This window comes from Mixophyes fleayi, chromosome 6, assembly GCF_038048845.1.
Source record: "Mixophyes fleayi isolate aMixFle1 chromosome 6, aMixFle1.hap1, whole genome shotgun sequence".
Classification (NCBI taxonomy): Eukaryota; Metazoa; Chordata; class Amphibia; order Anura; family Limnodynastidae; genus Mixophyes; species Mixophyes fleayi.
Window position 1 is genome coordinate 188,965,773 of NC_134407.1, and position 27,502 is coordinate 188,993,274.

The window sequence follows — 27,502 nt, forward strand, 5'->3', positions numbered from 1 at the left end:
ACGGGTGAATGCGTCGCGCTTTACGGTAAAGACGGATTCACTTTACAGCTGCGTGGTGTTCCGGCAGACATGGATGTTGGGGAGCTTCTGCGGTATCAGGTACAGCTGCACTGCGGGGTGATGGGGGGAATAATCCTTTAATGGAGGCACAGCAGTGATCTCTGGCAGCACAAGCATCTATTTTGCAGTTAGAGGATCCATTGTTAGTAATGCCTGTAGTAGCTACAGATGTGATGTGCAGCCCGCCGGTGTGTCTCATTGCATTATAGATCGTGTATAACATGCATATTGTAGAAGCTATAGGTGTACTGCAAGGTGCAACCTAATGCATATTGTCTGCACATGCACGTACCTCCCAATTGTTCCTAATCCCCCTGTTCCTCTTTTTAGTTTGTTGTGTGGAAAATACCTCCTATGCATCCAAAATGTCTGCCTAGCCCCTAAATGCAATATAATACACAAGAGGTGCTAATGTATGGCTAATCTTCTGTCTATATTGTATAGAAATGGTGATTTCTGATTACCTCACTTAGGTATTAATTAGGAAAAGTTATGTTGTTAGGAATAATGCAACCCCCCCCCCTCCCTGCAGTAAATTATTACAGATGTTATATAGGGCCATAGATTTGGATTGCGTGCATTTCCTTTACATTGAGTGCGTTGTTGCATAAATCTTCCATGCCTGCCTGGTATGGTTGTGTGTTTATTGCTTTGAGGTGTCTGTGGTTGTGTAAGGTAAATATTGTTCTTTATAAATTCATAATCAAAGGGATTTGTGCATAAAACAAAAGCAAAAATGCATCTATTTGCAAATATGTGGCCATACTGAACGGTTGGAAGTACTGTGTGACTGAGGCCCATCGCAAAATATGAAAGATAGTTTTCAATCCTCACTGCATATCAAAGGTTTCAACTATCTTTTGTATTAAAAAACCTCCAAAGGATCAGCAGTTCTGAAAATCTGAAAAACTGCTGTGCCTCTGAAGTGAAAAACTTACCTTTACTACTCCTGTTCACTTCCAAAAAAAGATTGTGATCCACAATGTCCTCTTCTCACTCCATATGGTTAAAGTGGGAATGATGTAGATTGGCATTGCATGCAGAATGATTTGTCACACGGTAGGGGTCTTGTTGACATGACATGTATTTTGTTGTAGGTTGCAAGTGGCTTTGAGGGCATCTCTGGTTGAGAGGCAGATATTGACCCATAGGGTGGGCGTCATATTTGCTTATCATGTTTAACAGCCTTGCTGCTTTAAATTTGCTGCTGTGGCGCACCCCAATCTACTACAAAAAATAAACCTTAATTTAAGTATGTTTTTTTATTAGCCAAGTGCAGTGGAGGGGGAGCAGTAAAATAGGGAAGAGTTTTTGTTTTAAAAAAATATTTTGAACTTTTCACGTTTTATTTAAAAAGAAACAAAACAGTATCCCCATTTCTTTCACTTTACTTTGCATGTATTTCACACCTCCAATGATAGACAAAGGTGCTGTTTTTTGTATTTTATGTGTCCGTGATTTCCACCTTGTCAATAGTATTCTCCTTTATTTATAAGGCGCTGCAAGATTTCCGCAGTGCCGTTAAGAATACAGACATTAGACCGTACAGTGAATACAGTACAGAACAATAAACGAGTATTACCAGGACTTGAAAAGCTCCATGGATAGCTGGTACAGTGGAGTTGGAGCAGAAGAATAGGTATAGAGACAGGAGGGAAGTGGACCCTGCTTCTAAGTGCTTACATCCTAAGGGGGGGGGGGGGGCAAACAGACAGCTACCACAAAGGGAGTCAAAAGAGGGGAAAAAGCACAGGAGTAGCGGGAAGAGAAAGGCGATGAGAGCGAGCATGGATAGAGGGTTAAGCGGAAGGCTGGTGGGCTTTGAAGAACGGGTGAGTTTTAAGTGCCCGTTTAAAGTAGCACAAATTAGGGGACAATCGGATGGAACGTGAGAGGTCATTCCAGTGCAGGGGGGGGGGGGCAGTTCGGGCAAAGTCTTGGATTCTGGAATGGGATGAAGTGATCAGAGTGGAGGAGAGGTGACGGTCATTGGCCGATCGCAGGGACTGGGTAGGAGCGTGAATGGAGAGGAGATTAGAAATCTAACAGGCAGTAAGGAGTTTCAAAAAGTATTCTGTAGGGGAAGGGGATCCAGTGTATAGCAAGACAGAAAGGGGAGGCAGAGGAGGAGCATCGTTAAAGGCAGACAAGTCTCACAGCCACATTGAGTATAAATGAAGTGGAGCGGGGGAGGCTGGTGAGGAGAAGGTTATAGTAGTCAAGTCGGGAAATGATGAGTGCATGGATAATGATTTTGGTGACATCCTGAGATAGGAAGGGCAAGATGCGGGCAATGTTGTATAACTGAAAGCGACAAGATTGAGCAAGGGATTGAATGTGGAGGGCAAAAAAGAGGAAGGAGTCAAGGGAGATGACCAGGCAGCAGAGTTGTGGGACAGAAGAGATGGTGGTGGTGTTAACAGTAATGGAGAGATCCAGGTGGAATCATGATCTAGAAGAAGGGAAAACAATGAGTTCAGTTTTAACGATATTGATTTTGAAAATGCGTGAGGACATCCAGGGGAGGGCTGGCAAACTTTAGCCAGAGGGGTGAGACTCGGCTGAGCCTATTAGGAACATTTTAAAGGAAAATAAATGCATGTAGCCTAGTGACCCAGCCCAAGGAAGCCCACAAAGAGCCACCAGTGTGTGTTAGACTGCAGGTCTGACCAGTCCTGGCAGGTCCCGGAGGACATATGCCCCCAGCCTGGCCAGCCCCTGAGGACATCCAATAGGAGATGGCGGAGAGGCTGTCAGATACACGAGAGAGGGGTGTGGGGGGAATCTGGAGAAGAGATGTAGAGTTGAATATCATCAGTGTAAAGGTGATCCTGGAGACCGAATGAAGTGGTGATGAGAACACCTAGGGAGGTAGTATAAAACGAAAAGAGTATGGGCTGAGAACAGAGGCCTTAGGGATTCCTACAGGGAGGGCAGGAGTATGAAACAGATGTGGATACAGAGCGGTTGTCGAGGTATGAGGTGAATCATGTGAGGACAGAGCCATAGAGGCCGAGAGAGTGAACGTTTAGCAAAAGGAGTGGGTGATCCACTGTATCAAAGGCCTGCAAGGATGAGCAGGGAGAAATGACCCCTGGAATAGATAACTGGTTACTTTGGCCAGGGCGGTTTCAGTGGAGTAGAGGGGGTGGAAACCTGATTGGAGAGGGTCGAGGAGGGGATTGTCCGAGAGGTGACTGGTGAGGTGGTTGCAGACAATCCACTCGAGTAGTTTAGAGGCATAGGGGAGAAGTGAGATGTACCTCACATACTATTATTCCAACTTGTGTAGATGGTACTCTGGGGTAGGACAGTTACTCACATTGACTCTGTGAGTGCTGAAAGCGTCTATCAAGCTGTACTATTTCTGTCTGTTTTTGGGAGTTTTTATTTGAGGAGGGATTCTCAAGATTGCTTGGAAGGTCAATGCAGTGAGCCCCCCTGGCTAATTACAGAGAACAGTATATTAAAACCAGCTGTATATCAATTATAAACACAATGTCATCTTCCATTATTAGATTTTTTTTTTTTTGTATAGTGCAGCTTTTTTTTATGTTTCATAGTGAGTTTGTTCAGCCCAAGCTCTATGTCAAACGGGCTATTCCTGTTACACGTTGTAAGTGTGACACCTAATAGCTACGTAGACGGTTTAACTGCTAGATCTGATACTACTTTTGTGTTAATGATTATGACCCTTTTTATTTATATTGCGTCACCAAATTGTGCACTTAGCAGAGAATGTTTAATTATTAACTTCAGTGCTTTTAGATAGTGGAAGGAAACCCATGCAAACATGGGGAGAAAATACAATCTCCACACAGATAGAGCCCTGGTCATAATATTATCCTTGGTCCCAGCTCTGGTAGGCAGCAATGCTAATCACTGTGCTGCTCAATAATTACACTTTTATTCCTGATTCAATAGGTCCCTAAAAGGTGAAATTACTATTGGATAGAAGGGCCCCATATGAGCTATCGTAGGGTTTTGAGTGTCAAGGGTTATCTGTTAACACCACTGCCCTACAGCGTTATTAATGGTGAACCCAGGGTCAGAAAGCTGGGTCTCAGTCGATCGTCATGGGGCTTCCATCGTGCCAATATTTTTGAGCACGACTGTATTTGCCTTCGATTTACGCACACCAATAAAATATGGCAGCCGTGTCAGTCAGGTTTGTGAAAAGTATGTGTTTAATGAAATGTGGAAAAAGCATCTCGCTATGCTCCCTCTACCTGGGAGAGAGTATAACATGCAAAATGCCATTGGCTGTCTTTAATGTTGGGTCTTACATGTTCCCTGGTAGTTTCCTCTTAGGTCACAGATTGCCCTGTAGTGCAGAGAAACTCTTAATTAGAAGATATGTCAAATGTTCTTTTTCACAAAGCTGACAGGTCCACTTTAAGTGGCCTAATCAGTACTTGAAAAGGTTTAGCAAGCCAACTAGACAGAGCATCTATTTATTGTATGGTCTGGTAAAAGGTAATGGACTCTAGAATGCAAGATGGCATTCACATGTTGCTGCTATATCCACACACAGCTAGAACATGTGGGAGACTCCCTGCGAGCAGAATGGTGTGGGTCCCCTGGACACCTCTGTAAGAGCTCATTGTAGAAGGAGAACTTTGAACTTCAGAGCTGGCAATATCTCTTGTGTGGAGAGTCCAGCTTTGATGGTTGCCACGCCATTCAGTCAGCTTCTTTGTTATATGGGTGGAGATGGACTTGCAGGTACATTTTTAGTATGAGAACATGTTGTCCCTTTAAACGGCACTAAGGAATTATGGGAAGATGCAGATGGCCGCCTTTCCATCTTGTAGTTGAATTAGTTTCATGCAGGAATGGAGAATTGGTGCTTTATCTCGGTCATTACTTAAAAATAAATACACATTTGCTGCTTGTGCATCAGAGCATGTTTAGTTTTCATATTTGTAAGACGTGCACATAGTTTTGCACTGTAGGAGCTGCATACTTTTCACTTGGATTGTAAACAAGCCAGACACAGACCATCATTTATATAATGCCAGCAGATTCTGTATCTGTAGCGCTTTACAATTGGGAACAAACCGTAATAAAACAATACTGGGTAATGCATACATACAGAGAGATAAGAGGGCCCTGCTCCCAAGCTTACAATCTATAGGACAATGGCTTGATACACAAGGGTAAATATGTGAAGTAGCACACACGCCTGGTCATTGAGAATATTTTTAGCACACTGGGTCAGTAGTGTCACTGGGCAATGGAGGCCACGTTACCAGTAGAGGGTGCTGTACAAGCTGTGAGGCACAGCTGCTTTCAGACTTTACTGTGAATGCACCCAGGTCTGGCCCCACATTCACAGCAGTAGCAAGAGGGATACTGAAGTTTGCTGCACTACTCTACCACTTACTGTGCCAATACTAGGTCTAATAAGGGAACTTGGGGTGCAGGGCTGCCATCAGGGGGGTACAGGGAGTACAGCAGCAGAGTGGGGCCCCACCAGCCCTGGGTGGAAACAAATTTATTAGGGGAGGAGTCATCCAGAGTGAATTAAGGTAAGTAGCGGGTTCTATTTCTAGACAGCAGCCGTTCCTGAGATGTGAGAGGTGGTGTGGGGAGAGACTTTTACATGTAACTAAGAATGTGACAGTGGGCCCCCTTGTAGGCATGTTTGGCTCCACTTCCAAGATGTCGGGGCCCCCACAGTTTCTGCTCTTTGATTCAGCTCCAGCCTTAGGTGCCCGGACAGAGAGCCACGACAAGGCAGAGAGACTCCCTGCAGCATTGCTGGCGTCATGTAGTTAATAATGTCACAGAGCTGTCAATAGAGAGGAGTCGAAAGGAGACAACAAGAAGATGCAGAGAGGTAAGTAAATTACTGCAGGGGTTAGATGAAGCTGGGGATGGGGGGTGACTGTAGAGAATGGGGGGAGGCAAATGTTGTCTAGAGAATAATTTAAAAATGGAGGTGGGGTGACAGAAGCAAGGAGGGGGGCCCTGCCTGTCACATGTGTACTGGGCCCCGCAATTTCTGGTGGCAGCCCTGTTGGGGTGGGTGGGTGTTAGGTGGGGGGGTGGGGTGGAACGAGGGCTGATATTTAATATCAGCCTGTCTTTTTCACAGTCAGTACTTCCCTCAACTCACATACTAGTTACCAAGATGTTAGAGCATGTGTTCCATAATGCACAGATTGTACATTGTAAAGAAAAGTTTTATTTTATATTGAGCTTGCGATTTACTTAGTGTCGCTGGTCATGAAAAACTATAGATCATGCAAGTGTTTCATGCGTGTAGCAGATTCCATAAACATACTTGTAGGATGTATAAGTTTACCTACTGCACCTGCACTTTTTAGGCCATATCAGATCTTGCTCAACTTACATTGGTATAAAAACTTACCTACGAAAATATAGCATAGTGTGGTAACACTAGCGTTCAATGTACCTGGTGGCTATAGTACCTGTTCTGTTTACATTAATAACATATGACTGATATAATTCCACTTTAAGAGACATATAATGCTCCTTACAGTGTTTTACTACAGTTATGCTTCATATTGTGCAAACACTATAAAAAATAAGTGACGTATTGCCATCTGGGTTGCAATATAGATATGGGCACCAAAATACTCCCTATAATCGCTTCTCCCGGGTGCAATCAACAATATAATGAATAGACCATAGGTGAGAAAAGGAGCAGGATTTGGGCACAGCATAGTTAATATCCACAGTTTATTAAGATCAGGGATGGACAAATCCATAGTGCACGTTGGACAGAAAAACAAACAAAAAAAAACAACAACCCTTTTTTGATACTATTCTGATGATGTTAATGGGTGCTCCTAAATTGTACATTATTTTGAGTACTTCTGATCTAGAATTTCTTAAAGAATAACCATCCATATGTGTAAAAATATGATGCAGATATGCCCCCCCCCTCCATACACCCCCTTCCTCAGCCAGATGAACGGTCTGGGTCCAGAGTTTGGGATCTTTGCTGGTACTCCATCCCTGGCAGCTTATTACCCGTCATAGAACGTTGAATGTCCACGTTGTTGTCTTGAGAATACTGGTTGGATGTCATCCAACTGGAGCTACTGTAGTACAAAGTTACCACATTGCTGGGGGTGTATATCTCATGAACAATGTGGGTCCCGGACACTGCTGGTTGGGAGAAGGGTCTGTACCATCATTTTTGTGCATTGTTCACACTACATTCCTGCAGTCTATTTTTTCTTTATTTTCTGTATTAAAAATGATTAAAAAGGTGTGTGGCATTATATAGTTCAATTCAATACATGGTTAATTGAATTATTATTGAATTATTAATACAAGGACTTGTTTGTCCTTGTACGGTGCTACGGACACTTTGTGGTGCCCTATAAATAAAAATTAATAATAATAATAATTATGATGTTCTAAACTGAACATACAAGCAGTGCAGCATCTCAATAACAAAAACATTGTTCATATAAGGAAAACATTACCTAAACTCGTAGACGGAGTCAATCGGGGCCCTGGCCATTAATGATGCTTTGTAGCCTATAATTATATTGAGAAATATAAGTGCAAACGGTGCAACTCAAGAATAGATTAACAGGGACTTGAAAGATAAATCTGATATCGGTGATTTCTTATTTGCATACTGAAGAAAATGACACGTTCAGACTCGACAATTTATTCTTCCAAGCTGCTGCTAGGAAATCATTGAATGGTTTCATCTTTCAAAACAGATGAGGGTCCGTCTTCAGAAATTCTTGAAAGCTCTTCAAGATGTTTGTCTGCTAATCTATTTCGCTTGCTTGATTTTATCCTGTGTTGTTGAATATCCACATTAACAGCTTGCAGTAGATAAAGGAAGTGTAAGAGTTCTAATAGCCAGAGCGGGACATTCTGGTTAAACTGCAGCCTCATCAGTGCATATTATTATTATTTATATAAACTATATGCAAGCCACAAAAGAAAGCCATGCAGCTATTTGCTTAAAAATGTATTAAAGGCAGGAGGAACAGGATCGCTCACAGACTCTATGGTCCCTGCAGCACTATAATCACAATTGCTATAGCTACAGTCCTCCCCACAAGACACATTAACAGATTAGCATTTGCCCCCATTGACAAGTATACTGTGATGTTCACTCCCATCCTACCTCTACTGGAGCAGGATATATTTTAATATATTTAAACCAGTTCCATTGTTTATTTTTAACAGACTCCGTTTTCAATAACAAAAAACTTCAACAAAAAATCCAGTATGATTCGTTTTTTTATATCTAGACTTCAAATTAAATGCATGTATTTATTTTATTTTTTTCTCCTGTTAGCTGGTGCTAAGTTGCCAAATAGTACAACCCGTCATTATATTGCATGCTTATTGCATGATCTGCCCCCATCTACTGCAGCACATGCAGGGTGGAGCCTGAGTTCAGGGTATGCCGATAGTCTACTATGGCAGTCTGCAGGACGCTGGATAGGCGGTAAGAGGGAGGGCGATGCTCTTTATAAGGGGCAGGGCCAGTGTGCTTAGCAACATAGCGGCTCCTGCAGCATGTACCATAGTAACAGAAGTGCCGAAAGCTCCAATAGGACCACAGTTTGGTGTGTGCGTTACTAATGTTTTTGCCATTTTTTATTTTTCTCCTTCCGTCAGACTATAAATGTCACGTTGTGTATGAGGACGCATGAGATTGTTCATGGTTTTGTAAGTCGTCCAGGGAGCTTGTATATGCGTTAATTCTTTGTCTGAATTTCTTGTTTGAACTACTGTCAAAATCAGTTATCTCGAAGCCAGGCAAAGACCCCACTGATTGCGCTAATTATCACCAAATTTAAAATAAAGAAAATTATCAACACTGTTAACACCCCCCCTCCCCACTGCACCCCCTTCTCTTCTCCATTTGTCTTCACTTCCCTCGCCACCCTTGTCCCCCAATCCCCATCCACCATTATCACCCTCGAGTACCAGCTTAGCAGGGCACAGTGTACCCCACCATCCTATCCCTATAGCATGATAATATGCAAATAACGATCAAACACACTGCTATTCCAATGTTTTAAATCATTTGTTTATTGTGGTCACCCCGCATTACTTACAGCATACATCAAAAATTGATTTCCAAGCTGCCACACTCCAAGCTAACTTCTGTTACTGCATCTTACTTGTAACCTACTGTACTAGCAATGTTCTTTTCTTTCCTCTGGGAAAACCTTCAATAAAGTACTGTGAGAAGTGAAAGAAAATGTGAAAAATCTATTCTGTGCCCTCGTTCCTGGACTATATAACCAGGCATCACCATTTATTTATGTAATCCTTTTAGAACAACTGCAGTACCGTTCTCCTTCCACTGACTCTGCACAATTTCTAGACACGAGGTCCTTCCACCGGGATGTTATTCATTAAACTGAAAATACGCACGCTGTCTTTCTGCTTGATTTATAGTTAAAGTTTTAGCATCCAGACGTCTTCAAAATCGTCACCCATGCCTCTTCTTTCCTGTGGCAGGAATGGACTGCTTACCTAACAGATTGCTTCATTAATAGATGCAATAAAAATCAATATTCATATCGTTTGAGACTCCGGGGACGTGCTGGGCATTCGTGACTCTTGCTGTGCTCAAGTCAGACTCCGTTCCTGCCTCACCTAGAACCGGGTTGATGATAAACCTTCTACTTTTTACTTTATTTTTCAGTATTAGGAAGAATGTACAAGTTTTTATGCAAATTATAGTATGTGACATTTTCAGAATGTTACTTGTAGTTAGCTAAACAAACATCTACCTACATATATGTAAGTAGTATATGCAAGCTGCTCTGCTAACACCAACCACCCTTTTAAATGTCATTATACAGGCCCTTAGGGCATCTAAATGGTTTGCAATGGAGAAAACGTGATGAAATGCCTTCCCCTCTACTAAAGACATTTACAGTTTTCCCACAATGCTCAACTTACACACAAATGAAAAAATACAGTAAAAATCTGTCCTACATCCATAGATTGTAAGTAGGTACAAATGGCCCAGACTTTGATGGAATTTACTGTATTTCCATTTGTATTTGTTTAAATAATATCTCTTATTAACTTGACCCCCTCTACAGCCGAATGCATATCTTGTGCTGATGAGACCCAAACTCGCCCAAAATAAATGGCTTTATTTAAACCTTTGTAGATTTGTATGCCTATATAGTAGTTTTGCATTTGGCAATGATTTGTTAAGCGATTCGCTAAGGGGGTGCCCGCAGAATTTCACTGCAGTATTCCATCTGGTTGTTGGTTTCTTCTTACCAAATGATGCTATATCTTTCTGATCAGCTTCTACAGTCATCTGGCCAGGCACCATCGTACATTTGGATAACATTCCTGATGTGTCTTCCTGTTTTTTGTTCCTGAAGTTACCTTCCACTCTTGGTATATTTAGTAAACTGCGGGTTTGAAAAAAAGTGGAAATGTTACCTATAGCAACCAATCAGATTCTAGCTGTCATTTATTTAGTGCATTCTACAAAATGACAGCTAGAATCTGATTTTGTTTGCTATAGGCACAATCTTCTTCAAACCCGCAGTTTATTAAAAAATACCCCTTGGTGTGTGGAAGAACTCCATTCTTGTGTAACTTAGCTTATGGAAAATCATATAGTAGCCTACCATTGTTTCTCTAGAAGAACCATAGGGAATCTTACTGGTTTTCCAAGACAACCCACCAGAAGCTTAACATTGTCATTACGCTGTTCCCTGTACTTGTAAAGAAATAGGGAGCTGTCAGGTAGGATAGGTAGGTAGATACAAGTGCCCTAATAGGGCACTCCAAAAACATACTGGTAGGTTAATTGGCTACTACAAAAATTGACCTGTGTGTGTGCTAGGGAAGTTACACTGTAAGCCCCAATGGGGCAGGAACTGATGTGAGTGAGTTCTCTGTGCAACGCTGCGGAATTAGTGGCGCTATATAAATAAATGGTGATGATGGATAATTAAAAATAAAAAGCAAACCGGCCCTCCCCCAAATTTACACAATTTATGTAATGCACTTGCTCCTGGGCTACCTAACAGTTAAATCCACGTTTGGTATCTCTATACTGGAAGAAATGTACAATACAGTGTCCACTCTACAGCAGATCACCTCAGCTGACATCAGTTGTGCAGCTTTTTATTTAAACAGAAGCTTTCTCTACTGCACTATTATTTCACACGTCTCACAGACAACGTGTGTGTTTGAGATGTTCCCCCTTCTCTCGCACCATTTGTGTTTGTTTTGTCAAGTCAAATGTCTAGACTGCAGTATTTTAGCAAGCTGCCAGAGAAACTGATGTTTGAAAATTGAATATCTTACATTAACAAAGTGAGTGTGAAAGGGCGGTTCAACAAGTTTAATGCGTACAATTTCCTTTCTGCACCTAGCGGACATATCATTATGTGACCTGTTTTTCAAATTGCTTCTCAAATCATGTTCCCTACCTCGTACCTTCTGCCTCATAACTATTTAATACCTAATGATTTCACCAAGGGCAGCATAGAGTGGAAAGCTGATTACTGAAATTACAGGTTAAATGCTAACCTTTCCGAGGTTATTGCAGACACTTCATCAAGGAAACGCGGGTTTGGAGGTATGTGGCCCCAGAAAGCGAGAGCATTGGGATATCCTCTTGTTTTGCCCAGTCTCAAAATCTGTGCTCCTGCTGCCTTCAGGAAGATAAAATTGGACTTTCTTGCTCAGTAATTAATAATTTTAATTAAACTCCATAAATTGGCCTCAGAGCTGGGCGATGAGCGGACATAAGGGATCCACTTATACACCAAATCCCAGTACTTCATATGAGCGCCGTTGTAAGCTGGCATGGCAAGATTAGTGCATGTCTAACGAGGGCCTTAAATTATTAAGTGGCAAATTACTGTTTACTTCCAGAACAAGGCTTGGCCTTGCTTATGTAACGCTACACCAGAACTGTGATTACTTGTGTTGGACGTACAATTTTGTCATGCATATGTTTAATAGGAAATATTAAAACAGTTTCTCTTCTCATATTATATAAATAGATAACCTCTTCATGCCCTGTGTCCTGCAGAACAGCCTCATGGACATCACATACACATTGTGCATCAAAATATACCTCTTAACACTTTACTATCCCTTTACAAAGCAGAAAATTATGCAGGTTGCTTTAGAACAGGACCACATTTTAAAAACCAGGCGTTTTGTAATGTAAGTAGGATTAAAAATAAAGTGTGAATAAGACTTAGCAGCAGTAGTGATTCTAGAAAATGCACAATTTACAAAGGTGGTAGATCATACTAAACAATGACCAACATCTAACCGGGCAATTGTATATTCTACAGCTGTGTGCTTTCACTATACGCCCATGTGTATTGTAGCAGCCTTTGCCCATACACATGCCCCCAAACTATTTCATATGCCACCACAATTCGTGCACCTACTTATATACAATTTGGACCTCTGTCCAGGAAATCTCAGAGGGTAGGTCCAAAGAGCAGGTGCAGGGAGCAGGATGATGCGATTTGCATAAACACGGCCCCGCCCCCTGCTGCTTCTTAATGCTGCTACGTCGGGACAGGGAGGGTTCTCCTAGGTGTCCATTTCGGGAGAGCAGGTAAGTATGACTAAAACATCATCTTTCTGTCGGTGAAGCAGCCATGGACAATTTGAGATCGATATAGTGGTGGGTCATATAAACTTATCATTGCTGGGAAACGCTCTGATCATTAAATCAGGACAGGCCAGTTACTTAACTGCAATAGTCGCATATAGTTAACAGACATCTGAAATTAAATAAAAATAGAGCTAAGAAAGTGCACATTTAGAATAGATATTTCTAAAGCTCCAGTCAAAGGCTTCTCCATAAGTAGTGATCTCACATCTTCTGCTCATCAAATGCAGACTATGTCATTTGCACTTCCATTTTCTGGTCTGCAGGCTGAAGGGGGTGATGGGTAGCAGGAGAGTTGCTCTACAGGACTCGAACCGCTTCAGTCCTGGAGTCCTGCAAAATCCCACTTCCTGTAGCGCTGAAAATGTTTGTAAGCCAACAGGCCATCTATTTAATTTTCAACATGCTTCCAGCAGGGATTATCGAAATGCTTTTGACTTGCAAAACTAGGAAATACAATTTTCTCTCTGAGCTTTCGGACAGTTATCTCTACGATGTTGTGATTGTAATGAGGCAAACTCTTCAAAAGAATGTTTTTAAGTCCATGGTATTAAAATATATATCCGTGGTAGAAGGTAGACTTCTAACTCAACCATGTCCGTGTCTGTAGCCAAGAAACTCCCATTCTGCAAGTATTCAAGAAAGAGACCGCCAGCTTTCAGCATGACCTCCCTCCTTTTTATAGACCAAGTGATTTCAAATGTACAGTCTCCTATCTATAATTATTTTATTTGTCGTGAGTTGCCTTCACATAATTTGCATGAAGCATTGTTCCCGTCTTTTATCCGCTGACTAAATCTATCCGTATACAGCAACATAACCCATTAAAAGGTTTGTCCAGCCAAACCTTAATTGCCATATTTGAAATGGTTCCCCTATTATTTTTTGTTGTTGTTGTGTGTATATCGCAGTATCTTCGGTCTTCAAAATCTTAAAGAATTTCCTGTAAATGTTATTAAACACCGAACAAGTTGGAAGTATGAATTCTGCAGTATCACACACACCTCCTCTATGAAAGAATCTTCCTACTGCTACGTAGCAGGAGCCCTGCGTTACTATTCACTAATGTTAGCGGACCTCGATCCTTCCATTATCTAATTATAGCCCTCTGCTTGTCTCCCTCCTGTCATCATGACACTGGCCCTGTCACACCTAACCCAATTCTCACACACTCACATTCTGAAATACTCTGAGCTGCTGTGAGCATTCACATGATTTGATTGGCCACAAATTGTTCTCTTCCCATCCACTTCACAGCTGAGGATACACAGACAAAAGGGTGCTCTCACCTTTTAGTGAAACGTGTCTCCAAAAAGGTCTAAATAGTGATAAAGGTTTGGGGTGACATCCCCTTTAAACACAAGAAAATCTTTGAAGTATTTTCTCTCGAAGTTCCACTATATTTAGTTTTACCCAACACTTAATATGTTTTTGATGATGCTCCTTCATTAATGCAGAAGATGACCTCCCGTCCAAGATTGAGGTAGTTCCACCATATGGCACTATTTAAGGCTGGGTAAACACTACAGAATTTTCCGACCAATGTGTTGTCTACAACGATTTTACGAACTGCTGAAAAATAATAAAAAAAAGTCCCGATCAACGTGCAGATTCATGTGTACACACTATACATGTTTTACAAGACTTGCCCTCATATCTGTGCTCTTCATCTGTCATAACTGTCGGCTGAAGACCAAGAATCTGTAAACTCCATGGAGATCCTGATGTGAGTGCATACACGCTGCAGGACTGAAAGGACGTCATTCCATAGCTGAACAAGATTTATAGTTCTGCTGAACGATCAAATCAAACGATGGTCAATGCTTTGGAACCACTATTGTTCAGTGTACACACTAATTCAATATTAGGCTGAACGTTCGTTTATCGGGTGATTGGCCCGATGTTTGGCTGTAAACACTGTAGTGTGTACCCAGCCTAAGCAAGTAACCGAGCTTCTCGTTAGCCACACAAGATTTGTTTACCTACTGTGTTCCAGAGTGTGGGGTGGATTTGCCATGATGACCCTGTTTTTGTCAACTAGATTAGAGAATCCAGTTTATTTTTTCTTTAATGCCCATTGTTCTGTATTCCCGAGTGTAGTGATGCAAATGTCATATTAAAATTGAAAATGTGAAGTATTTGCTGTTTACATAAATTTCTCCCTTCCCTAGGGTGGTATTTCAGTTCATCTCTTCTGTTAATGGTTCTGTTGCCACTTCTACCATTGTTGGAACTTTGCTCCTGGTTGCATGGAATAGTTTGCGGGCAGTAAAAGAACATGTATCTGTTAGCTTAGTGGGGAGATGTTTGGCTTTTCATTGGTTACATCCCAGCTTCGGACTAATAGACCATAAGTGTGTGTGTGTGTGTGTGTGACCAGTACTGGATTGAGGCTTTGAGGTTCCAGGCAGAGGCCTTTCCAGAAGAGGGTTACCAACAGCTTATTTTTCAAAGAGGCTCTGCAGCAGCTCAACTGGGCACTTTGCGCTTAACCCCGTACAAATCTATGTGTCTTGGTGCAGGCTAATCAGATGGGCTGGTTTTGCTGTACTCACTGTAGCACGGTTCAAAGCAGGTTCCCACTGGATGAGTTGCAGATCGTTCCTGACCACACTGCCAAGGCGCGCCTTTTTTTTTAACCGCCAGCCTTCTCCGCATCGCAGCTACTCCAGCTCCTCACAACAGACACCCTGTGGGCTTCCCTTGACAGCTTTGCCTGCACCAGGACAACCTACTATATCTGTGCACAGTAAAATTCTGAGTAAAGTGGGATAATGCGGTAGAGCCTGTTTTTTAAATTGTTGAGTTGATCAGTCTCGTGCACATGAAGACACATGATTCAGTGCGTCATTTACACGTGTTAACGTTTTTTCTGCCTGGCGGTAGAACAATTCTATTAACTTGTTGTAAATTACGTGGGTATATAATTAGTCACTTACCTGGCTGCCTCCTGGTAATGTAGCCTGGATACTTTTTCTCTTTCTACTCATCTATCTGCAGGAGAGAGAGGGGTGATGACCATATGCCAGAGCCTGCATCTATGTCCATGCGTTGCAGGTTTTTTTGGAACAATTCAGGTGTACCTCTTAATAATCGTTGCATATGTTGAATCTGGCAGTTTATGGAGTTTGCTCATTCTGATTATACAGTTTTTCAAGTGAAAAGTGTTATTTTCCACATCAGAAGGGCTCTACCAAAGGTTATGCCTTATTACATAGAAATACTACTGCTACAGACACAGACATATATGGATCTCATTAGCCATCAATGTCTTACTCCCAGCATACTGAATCATGAGACAGGTTGCCTTCTTTTTTACCTGTAATTGTTTGTAACTGTAATTTATCCCTCCCACAGCCAGATAAGGGCACTAAAAGAGGAAGGGAGGATGATCCAGATGAGGTGAAAGTTCAGAGGAAAGAGAGAGGTGGTCGGAACTGGCACCGTGAGGAAGAAAGGGGGACACAAGAGGATGATCGGAAACCGCTTGAGAATGCTGATGAGGGCGGTAATACGGAGGATGATGAGGTGATCATTGCGTACTAATAAAGATGTGTATTCTCTGCATGCCTTCATTCACGTTTGTGGTGGAGAATACTTCATCAGCCGATGTCCGTGTTCTCTTTGCTTAGGTGGAGCCTCTGGATGAGGGTGCCGTGAAGAGGATGATTTTAACTTTTGAGAAGAGATCCTACAAGAACCAGGAGCTGCGCATCAAATTCCCGGACAACCCTGAGAAGTGAGGCGGCTTTTCCACCATTGTCTCATTACTGTAACTCGCAGACCTTTACACATTCTGATGTAATGGTTAGCTCTCATAGTCTTTGCTTCTGCTCTGCATGGCTAAAATGGTCAATTTCCACTCTTAGGTTCATGGAGTCAGAGCTGGACCTGAATGACATCCTACAGGAGATGCATGTGATCGCCACTATACCAGATCTGTATCACCTGCTGGTTGAGCTCAACGCTGTGCAGTCTTTGCTTGGACTCTTGGGACACGACAACACTGATATCCTTTGTTTAAAATACTTTTGTCCTTAACCATATGAGACTGCATGCTGCACATGAGATATCTGTGGAACGTGGCGACTGCTGGATGGATGGATGTATGTATGCATTTGTTCGGGCAGTGTGGCCCTTATGTAGTTTGGCGTGTGCTAAGTGACGTAGCGCAAGTTGTATATATGTATCTTCCCAAATAAGATCTATGCACATGTGCGTTTATTAGATGCCGTTTATATCATGATCCCTCAGTACGTTTCCATCCTTAGCGTGTCACATGTATGTATTGCTGTGGTTGACCTGCTGCAAGAGCTGACCGATATAGACACTTTACACGAGAGTGAGGAAGGGGCCCAGGTCCTTATAGATTCTCTGGTGAGTACTTTGAATGGAATGCTGCTTAGTCTGTATAAAATTATTATTTTATAGAAAATGCTCCTTACCGGCCTTGCTGTACTTGTCTGTCATTGTCCTCAGGTGGAGGGACAGTTGATTGCCCTCTTGGTGCAGAATCTGGAGCGCCTGGATGAGTCCGTTAAGGAGGAAGCAGATGGTGTACACAACACTCTAGGTATAAGTGCGCTCATGCAAGTGTTCATGTATTAGATACTAAACTGCAAGCAGTGGGCTTGATTCGCCCTGCACCCCTTACAGCAGGAATTGTCTTCCCTTTGTCTCGCATTTAGAATGTTATGTATCAATACTTGCGTAGTAACTATTTGTGATGTGGAAGCAAGATGATGTGTTCCGTAGCTGCTACTATTGTCAACCCACATGTTCCTATCTGTGTGTTAGATGTATGTAATCTTATTTATTCATCCCAAGAGCATATTTGTAGGTGATGTCTTACAGTGTTGTGTTATTGAACAGATTGCCAAAAAAGGAACTTATACTGACCTATATATATGTACATTGCAAACATGAGTAACCTATTTTAGCCGTTAAAGCATGAAAGCTTGCCAAGGTTCCTCATAATTCTGGTGAGCCCTTTAACTCCCACTGACATAGTAGCAAGAACATGAAATTGCTTAGCCTGTATCCTGCTAGTGTAATGAAGGAATAAAACCACATTGTCTGCCATGCATACAGACGACCCATGATTAGGCTCTGCGCAGAGCTTGGCCACTCCTTTCAACAAGGTGAAACGCCTACAAGTTTTCAATTCGTACTTGTGTTGGGTACCAAATATGCCCCAGTCTGTTTCCTAATGTAGATCTAGTGATGCAGACAACAATCCGAGTGCGTAGAACCCCTCTTCCCATACAGAGGATGTTGAAATGGGCTAGAATGACTGCAATTCTGTCCAGTGTTGATGATGTTGTAATGTGTTGCACTTCCAGGGAATGTATAGGAAATTAGCTGCTGGAAAAGTTATTGATTTGTAGCAGAAGTAACATTCTCCTCCTTCCCTCAGCAATTATTGAGAACATGACAGAATTCCGTCCTGAAATATGTTCTGATGCAGCTCAGCAAGGCCTACTGCAGTGGCTGCTAAAGAGGTTAAAGGTAGGTGAATGGATTGCTGAGTTTCCATGTGACCTCAAGTTCCTGCTGGACATTGCTGGTGTACTTTCTGTTCCAATCCCCCTCCCCTGTCCTCTCTTTATGGGGGGGGGTGATGACTACCAAGTGTGAATATGTGTCTACCTCAGAACTCAGGGCTGTTTCAATGGAAAAACATAGTTTCCTGCTACCACTATTTAATCCCCATACTGTCCAGATTTATATTTCTTTCTTCCATCTGAGCTAAACATGCTATATTTGGAGCTTCCTCCCTTCCTCTATAGCCCTGAAGCGTGGTGTGTGCGTTGGTTATGTCTTCCTTACACTGGGATATTTTGCAGGAATTTGGGTTTATCCCAGTATTCCCTCCTCCAGCTTCTAGGCTGAGGGCATGTCTATACAACGACAGGCTGTTTATCCGTGTACGTTTCCTATATATGTCAGCCTGCTGTCACATTAGTGACTTTTAACTTCCAGGTTTCGGTCCTCCTGCATATTGGACTGTTAATTAATGCCATAGTATTTGATGGATAGTAATCAAGGTATTTTTTGGTTGAAAAGCTCATATTTTTCCATGCCGTTATGATATTGTATTGATATTACCTTCTTTATTTAAAGTTATGAGTATTCTTACATTTGCTTTTTTTTTTCTCTTCTCTGCATTTTCCATTCTGCTAATTGAGTGTGACATGTTCTTCTTAATATTATCTTTGCTTCTATACTGCCATGTTTTATTGTCGTACAGGCCAAGTTGCCATTTGATGCCAACAAGCTGTACTGCAGTGAAATCCTGGCCATTCTCCTGCAGAACAATGACGGTAAGAGGATTATGGTATTACTGAATTATTTATGTCTTCTGCCATTTACCATTTATTTTCTCACTGTATGAATACATACTGACTACTTTCAGTCACTGTATAAGTTCTGTTTCTCACACCTGCTGTTCTTCACTCTCTCTTTCAGTTCCCCATTGCTCTCCTTCCTCCTCAGTCTTATGTACCACCTTGCCCTCTGTCACTATGTATTGATTTTCTCTGCTGATGGATATATTCTTCTGTGCTGACATTATCTTCCCCTCTCTCAGACACTCGGGAGCTCCTGGGGGAGCTGGATGGAATAGACGTGCTGCTTCAGCAGTTATCGGTGAGTGCCTCCCACTCGCTGCCCTCTTACACCTTGGCATCTCTCCGAGCATACGATGGCAGACTGCTGCCTCAGCTGTTACAAGAAAATGTCAATGCACGCCTGCCTGTGTCATTGTCCCTCTAGTGCCAGGTCCATGCCACCCACTCTGCTTCAGTACTGAATATAGCCCTATATGACCACTTTCTTTCTCTTCACACTGTGCCTCTTTGTACTATAAATCCTCCCTTCCCTTTATATCTGCACATTGCAGCTGCTTATTCCCATTATTATATGGGAATCTAGAGCGCTGTCTTTTCCTTTTGGCTTTTTAGTCCCACTATTTGTTGCACCCACTTCATATCCCTGCCAATTCCCACAGTGGGTTCCTGAATCTCCTCCCATGTAGTTCAGTTTTGAAAAGTACCAGTAAACCCTTACGCACCTTGTTAAAGGACCGCTCAACTTTCAAATGCAAGGTGATCTATATGATCACCGTAACCATGATCAAATCCTTATTTCACGTATTGTTTATGTAGAGCCACCATATTATGCAGTGCTTTCCAGAGAATATTTCATCACGGACATCAGTCCATGCCCCATTGGAGCTTAGAAGAGCTCGGGTCCTTCTCTGTCAGAAACTAATTAAGCTACCAATATATTTTTGTAACTTGCAAACACATGGAGAACATACAAACTCCACACAGATGCCACATAACCCCAGTCTGGTGAGGCAACAATTCTAACTTTTGTGTCGCTATGCCCCCCCCAAACTTCAGTACTAATAAGTAGACGTCTATGTAGCTGTATGTTTGTAGATCGCAGTGATCTTCTAAGAAGTAGCTTCCCTGTTAACCTTATCACTGCCACGGACGTAACTCTTACACCGTACAATACTGCTCCCAACTAGCCATGGCTGTAACAGTTATGTCATGTATACAGCTACGACTTGTACAAGACTTGTTGTTCATACATCGCGGTCGCCATTACCGGCGAGGGTGATCCCTGTAGAAGTGTGACTACAACTTTCCTGTAATCCAGTCGTTTCCGATTTCTGAGTTCAATAAACCCGAAAACACGGTAACTCCATCTAATCTATGTTCATGGTGGTACTATAGCTGGAGGAAGTTGGTTCACCTTGTGGGAGTGAAAGGACTGATCACTCGCTAGCAGTTTTTGCCTCAATGTCAACAACTTATGGAGCAGATCTTGCCCCCCTAGTGACATAAGAAAGCCCAGGTTGATTTTCGTTCACCCACTGGGAGTGAAAGGTTGACTTTCTGGTAATATGGTTACTCCTTGGATTTGTCAGAAAGCATTATTGTTGATATTATTTTACCTCCAGGTGTTCAAGAGACATGACCCTAGCACAGCTGAGGAGCAGGAGATGATGGAGAACCTGTTTGATGCTCTTTGCTCTTGTCTAATGCACAGCAACAACAGAGAGAGATTCCTGAAGGGAGAAGGGCTGCAGCTCATGAACCTCATGCTTAGGTGAGTCAACATGTAAGGACACTTCAGAAAACCAGTGTGCTAGTAATGGTTGGAAAATTAAACCAAATGTTTGGCTGCTATTCATTCTAGCATGTGTTTTTATAAATGTGGTGGGTTCTTGCATGTGGTGGCGTTTGGTCTGTCGTGTGGTGGGTTCTGAGCATGCGGTGGCGCTCAGTCTGATGGGGTGGAGTGGGGAAGGCTCTGCATTAGATGGTGCTCTGTCTGGTGGGGTGGAGTGAGCTCTGCATTAGATGGCGCTCAGTCTGATGGGGTGGAGTGGGGAAGGCTCTGCATTAGATGGCGCTCTGTCTGGTGGGGGGGAGTGAGCTCTGCATTAGATGGCGCTCTGTCTGGTGGGGTGGAGTGAGCTCTGCATTAGATGGCGCTCAGTCTGATGGGGTGGAGTGGGGAAGGCTCTGCATTAGATGGCGCTCTGTCTGGTGGGGGGGAGTGAGCTCTGCATTAGATGGCGCTCTGTCTGACGGGGTGGAGTGGGGAAGGCTCTGCATTAGATGGTGCTCTGTCTGACGGGGTGGGGTGGAGTGAGCTCTGCATTAGATGGCGCTCTGTCTGACGGGGTGGGGTGGAGTGAGCTCTGCATTAGATGGCGCTCTGTCTGATGGGGTGGAGTGGGGAAGGCTCTGCATTAGATGGCGCTCAGTCTGATGGGGTGGAGTGAGCTCTGCATTAGATGGCGCTCTGTCTGGTGGGGTGGAGTGAGCTCTGCATTAGATGGTGCTCTGTCTGATGGGGTGGAGTGGGGAAGGCTCTGCATTAGATGGTGCTCTGTCTGACGGGGTGGGATGGAGTGAGCTCTGCATTAGATGGTGCTCTGTCTGACGGGGTGGGGTGGAGTGAGCTCTGCATTAGATGGCGCTCTGTCTGACGGGGTGGGGTGGAGTGAGCTCTGCATTAGATGGCGCTCTGTCTGACGGGGTGGGGTGGAGTGAGCTCTGCATTAGATGGCGCTCTGTCTGACGGGGTGGGGTGGGCTCTGCATTAGATGGCGCTCTGTCTGACGGAGTGGGGGTGGCTTTTCTGCATTAGATGGTGCTCTGTCTGACGGGGTGGGGTGGAGTGAGCTCTGCATTAGATGGCGCTCTGTCTGGTGGGGTGGAGTGAGCTCAGCATTAGATGGCGCTCTGTCTGACGGAGTGGGGTGGGCTCTGCATTAGATGGCGCTCTGTCTGATGGGGTGGGGTGGGCTCTGCATTAGATGGCGCTCTGTCTGACGGGGTGGGGTGGGCTCTGCATTAGATGGCGCTCTGTCTGACGGTGTGGGGGTGGCTTTTCTGCATGAGATTGCGCTCGGTTTGATGTGTGGGGTGGCTTCTCTGCATGAGATGGCGCTCGGTCCGACGTGGGGTGGCTTCTCTGCATGAGATGGGACATACTAAGGCCATCACATTCTCCTGATTCCTTTGCAGAGAGAAGAAAATGTCACGCTGCAGTGCACTTCGTGTGCTAGATCATGCCATGATTGGCCCTGAAGGCAGTGACAACTGTCACAAGTTTGTGGACATATTGGGGCTCAGGACCATCTATCCACTCTTCATGAAATCCCCCAAAAAGATGAAGAAGAGCGGTGTCTCCGAGAAGGAACATGAGGGTGGGGAAATAAAAGAATGTGGCATTGTTTAATACAGGATGGCAGCTACCTGCTTCTGCAATCTCACACATCTGTCCAAGTATTCAATGCACTGACCGTGACGAGTTCAGGAGACTGTGAAAAAAAACATTTAGTGTGTATATATTCTAGGTTAAAAGTAGAGGGCAAATTATGAAACAAGGAAAATGACAATCCCTATCCTGTACCATAAAAAGCAACTTATCACAAATGCTAAGCTGGATATCTAGTGTCTTTTGCAATACGTCCTTGTAGGGTTTTTCAATAGTTTTTATAGGCAGACTAATCCATCTGATTACCCAAGAGTAGCCGCAGAGTGTTGCTTGTAGACAGCAGTCCCATGTGAAGCTGTTAAGTCAGTTTGAGATGACAGGAAGCAAAAGCCCTGAATGCTGCTGCTATTTTCCCAGTAGCAAATGTCCCTGTCATTCTGGCTCTGACATTTAATGTGAGGCACTTCCATGTTAGGACATTTCCTAAAAAAAGGAAAAAAAACCCGAGTACCAGACTGGGATCTAAAGGCTAAATAATATAATAATGAAATAAGCCGCTCATTTATCTTTGTCTTGATGGAACAGAATCTAATGTAAAAAAAGAAAATACATCAAACTTTTCTGGCAAATGCTGTCTAGTCAGATATTACTTTTTTCTACCACAAGCATCTCTGCAACAAACTGAATGCAGCATTCATGTACAGTTTTAATCTGACACTTTTATTTGTTAGTATACATCTGTTTTATTATTTTGCTGTTGTGGTGGTAATACATCCAGCACAATGGGGCATATTCAATTGTCCGCGTTTTTCGCCGTGGAAAAACTATTACTGGTATTACGGTAATAGTAAGCTGGATTTCAGCTCGCATCTCCCTGAGCCGCGAGCTGAAATCCAGCGAGAAAACTGCCGTTATACCGGTATTTACGCGCACTATTACCGCAATGACGGTAATAGTGCGCGGGGCGGGTTACTTTTTGCTGTAACGCCAACAATTGAATATGCCCCAATGAGTTATTGTTCATGTAACTTTAGTTCCATCAATGAAAAGTATGTTTGTATTGAGCACATTTTTTCATATGCTTCTTCCCTGCACAGAACACGTCTGTTCTATCCTGGCCTCCTTGCTACGTAATCTGAAGGGACAACAGAGAACCAGACTTCTCAACAAGTTCATTGAGAGCGACTGTGAAAAGGTGTGTGTGTGTGTCTGTCTGTCTGTCTGTCTGTCTGTCTGTCTGTGTCCCCTCATGTCTCGTGACACTTTTTTATTTTTTTCCTTAACACGTGTCTCACTTTTCTACTACAACTTAACAGGTGGATCGTCTTATGGAGCTGTATTTCAAGTATCTGGATGCTGTGCGGGTAGCTGACAAGAAAATAGAGGGCGAGAAACATGTTGGTATCATTGTAGTTTTTTGCACCCCCCACCAAATATGCCGCTGCTTAGGTCCACAAATGTAGTACGTCAGCCTTTGCTTTCCATTTGACCATAGTCCTGGATCTCTGTCAGTCAGCACACTGTCTCCATTCCCTCTACAGAGCGCACAGTATCTTGCCACTTACCCTCTCGCTGTCAGGCAGTACACCCAATATCTTGCCTCTTCTGTTTATCATGCTTGCCTCTATTTATCTTAATCCTGCGCTGTTCCTCTCAGGATATGGTGCGTCGTGGTGACATCCTGGATGATGATTTAGAAGAGGAGTTTTACCTACGTAGACTGGATGCTGGTCTCTTTCTGCTACAGTTACTGTGTTACATCACTGCAGAGATCTGCAACAGTAGCCTGCCCCAGGTAACCACAGCATCCAACCCTAAGCTGGGGACGTACTTTCTAGAACACCCAACAATGTTAAGGACAGAGTGGTCTTGAATCGTGGCTGCAAGAATGATTATACTAGTGTGATTGTGTATGAGGAACTTTACTGACTTCACTCTTAGCACAAGATCTTTACAACAATATAAACTCTGTAGCATAGTCTACAAATCACTTAAATAATCATAATAGAATATAAAAGTTGTGTAACAGGTTCATGTTATTTGCATCAACCAATTTCTACTCATTTCGACACAGACTACATATAAATTCATGATTGGGTTATGATGGATCTATGTGTCCCATACGTTCCCAGGCAGCTATCATCTCACTGCCTTTTCCTTTCTCTTTTAGGTTCGACAGAGAGTGATGCAAATTTTGACTATGAGGGGAAGCTCCATTAAAATCATGCGACATATATTGAAGGGTGAGTATAAAGCAATGTTCTGTCCTTGCTAGTCTGCTATAATGCTGCCCTCTCCTCCCATGCTCTGTCTGTTATGTGGTGGGAATAGCATTCAAGGAAAAGAAAAATGCACTAAAACATGAACTTCTAGTTCCAGGAGCAGATGAAAACAGGTTTTACAAATGAGCATAACTGTTATTAAATGGTCTCACTCCAAGAATCCCACCCATGTCTTAGTGAGAGGCAACCACCAGTGATGGAAGCTCCATCAGTCTGCTTCCAAATTGGTTGCTGGGGAGTAAAATGTAATATGTATGGTATTACCCAGGTCTACTGATCACTGCTTTTAACAGCAAATGCAGGATCTCGGAAGATCCTGCACCACTCATTTGCAGCACAAGTTGGAAGTTCTAAAAAAGGGGCTGATGGTTGGACAACTCCCCAGGTGGACACAATGTTAGAACCCGCAATGCTTGGATACCGCAAGGGTGTTTATGCAATGGGCTTGCCTGCAAATGGTTCTGACTGGGATTTTGGTAGAACAGAAAAACGTGCCAGGTGTGCGACAGGAGATTATGGGCAGTGGAGAAGACCAAGGGCTAGATTTACTAATCTGCGGGTTTGAAAAAGTGGGGATGTTGCCCATAGCGACCAATCAGATTCTAGCTGTCATTTTGTAGAATGTACTAAATAAATGAAAGCTAGAATCTGATTGGTTGCTATAGGCAACATCCCCACTTTTTCAAACCCACAGCTTAGTAAATCCGCCCCAAGTTGGAAAAAGAGAGGTGATATTAGCAGAAACTGACCTGATTCTAATGGTATAGAAACAGTCATGTCGCTAGGTAGAATGTGGTATGCAGAGCAACAAGAGGTGGTGTTATATATTTTATGTACTTGGAATGAGTTGCTTTATTTAAATGTTAAGTTCACCAAACATTCTCCTCCCCACCACACTATTGTCACTTTATCTTGCAGAATACTCTGAGAGCATTGGCGATGGAAAAAATGCTGAGTTTCGAGAGAGTGAACAGAAGCGGATCCAGGATCTGCTAGAGACACTATGAGATGACACCTCTCGTCCCATCGCACAACAGTGTGGGGCGTCTGCAGAGAATTGCACAATACCAGGGCATCGGGGATCTGTGTTGTTTTTTGTATATAGTACTTCGGCATCTGATGTATCACACGTTACACCTCCTCACCACGGAAAGGGGATCATTTCTGAATAGATTTCTTTAGAATTTCATGTGTGTCTTATTTTTATATAAACCATATAAATAAAATATTGGACTCTGTTTCTAATCATGTCAAATAAAGCTGACATCAGCAGTTCCTTGTACAGCATTAACTCCATACATTATTGTCTTTACAATATTCAAGCTGGGAAATTAGTGTAATGTCGTCTCCCATCAACTTATCCCTTATTTTGAGAACTAAAAAAGGCAAACTGTTATCAGAGTGCAATTAGAATATCTTGAAGGATATAACTAAACTCTGCTATCAATGGAAAATATTGCCCGTTTGGTTATTAAAGGCAGTGGGCCACACTAGCAACAATTGTGAAGGTTTTCCTCTGTCAAACTGGTTAGTGAAATGGTGAAGATCCCTTTACTGGGTGCAGCACTTTTACCAAGATGTGCGCTCTCAACTTTCCCAACCTCTGGGCACATCGATCGGTATTGGAAAGGTAATGGCAGATCCTGGTTGAAGGCCACAATTTTCTGGTCAGGTAGACGATGAGTAAAGATGATGTCGCTGAGACAGTGACCTAATGTGCATGGTATCGGCATAGGTGCATAAGTCACCAATATGATAAAAGCCTAAGCCCTTTTCCTTTGTGCCCATTTATATATTACCATTATAGTGATACCATATCTCTGAAGCCATTGCTGGACTCACAGCCTGTGGGTCCACTTCTTTCCTGGCCAAACAATTACTGCAATCCGTGTGGAACACCATGTTTCTTATGTGAAATGCACATCACTAGAACCTCAATGTCCAGCAGGCTTGTGAGGGTAGCGGATGCCCAAATAGGACTCCCTCTTTCAGCCTACAATAATAGGTCTAAGCAAACTGGATCTAATAGCCTGTTTACAAGTTCATCTAATTTACATTGAATAAGTGTTGACCAACTGGAGTAGTTTTGTTTTTTTCTGTAGAGTAAAACATCATTCTTCCCATGGCTATTTTCAAATATTTAGTACAACTCTAGAAACATTGCCCAAAAATTGAATTGACTTTATTTACAGGGCAACCAAAATCTTCCATATGTCTTCAGTGTCGGGAGTATGGCGAGACTGCCTTGTGGTAGACAGACAGTGAACTCTTATTGCAGAGGTGTGAAGGGGAGACCTAAATTGCCTATCCCTTGCTCAAATATTATTGCACCTTTTCTGCCAGTAGTTTTCAGTGATGGCACAGTAACTACTGGTGTACCATAGAACCCCATTGTGGAATTAGAGAGCCCAACTCAGCAGGAAATAAACCAGACCAAGGTAATAAGCCACAAATATTTAGTAATTCCCAATCATTGGCATCGGTAATAACCAGTATCTGTCGGTGCCTCTGCTTCTACCGCCATCTGCTACTACTGCCACCTGCTTCCATCAACACAAGTGGTTGGAGGAGAGAAAGTTCTGCTTCAGCATTCATGTCGCGTCTTATGGCATGTTGTGCTGTTGGCTCATAACTGGCTACCAACAACGGCCAATTGGAAAACGGCAGAACATTCCAAATGGAAACCTCTATTCTATTGGTAACAGAGATGTTCTGTTAGAACTCTTTTACCCATGTTTTAATTGCCATGCTTATAGTGACAGGTTCTCTTTAAAGATCAGCA

The 27,502-nt window shown here is 42.9% G+C and overlaps 1 protein-coding gene across 1 annotated transcript; it reads left to right on the plus strand.

The window, feature by feature from the left end:
* CTNNBL1 (catenin beta like 1) lies at positions 1 to 25,979 on the plus strand. Its single transcript, XM_075177643.1, has 16 exons — positions 1 to 99; positions 16,052 to 16,222; positions 16,327 to 16,433; positions 16,564 to 16,703; positions 16,974 to 17,071; positions 17,174 to 17,267; positions 18,111 to 18,202; positions 18,945 to 19,017; positions 19,284 to 19,342; positions 20,667 to 20,815; positions 22,246 to 22,427; positions 23,536 to 23,633; positions 23,755 to 23,835; positions 24,096 to 24,233; positions 24,609 to 24,681; positions 25,639 to 25,979. The coding sequence occupies exons 1-16, from the start codon at positions 70 to 72 to the stop codon at positions 25,725 to 25,727; spliced, it is 1,674 nt and encodes a 557-aa protein (XP_075033744.1). The 5' UTR covers positions 1 to 69; the 3' UTR covers positions 25,728 to 25,979.
* Positions 25,980 to 27,502: the final 1,523 nt, after the last annotated feature.

Coding starts and splice junctions, on each gene's coding strand:
- CTNNBL1 (XM_075177643.1), top strand. CDS start 70: ATGGATGTTGGGGAGCTTCTGCGGTATCAG. Junction 19,343..20,666: donor TGCTGCTTCAGCAGTTATCG/GTGAGTGCCTCC, acceptor TTTTACCTCCAG/GTGTTCAAGAGACATGACCC. Junction 22,428..23,535: donor CTCCGAGAAGGAACATGAGG/GTGGGGAAATAA, acceptor TTCCCTGCACAG/AACACGTCTGTTCTATCCTG.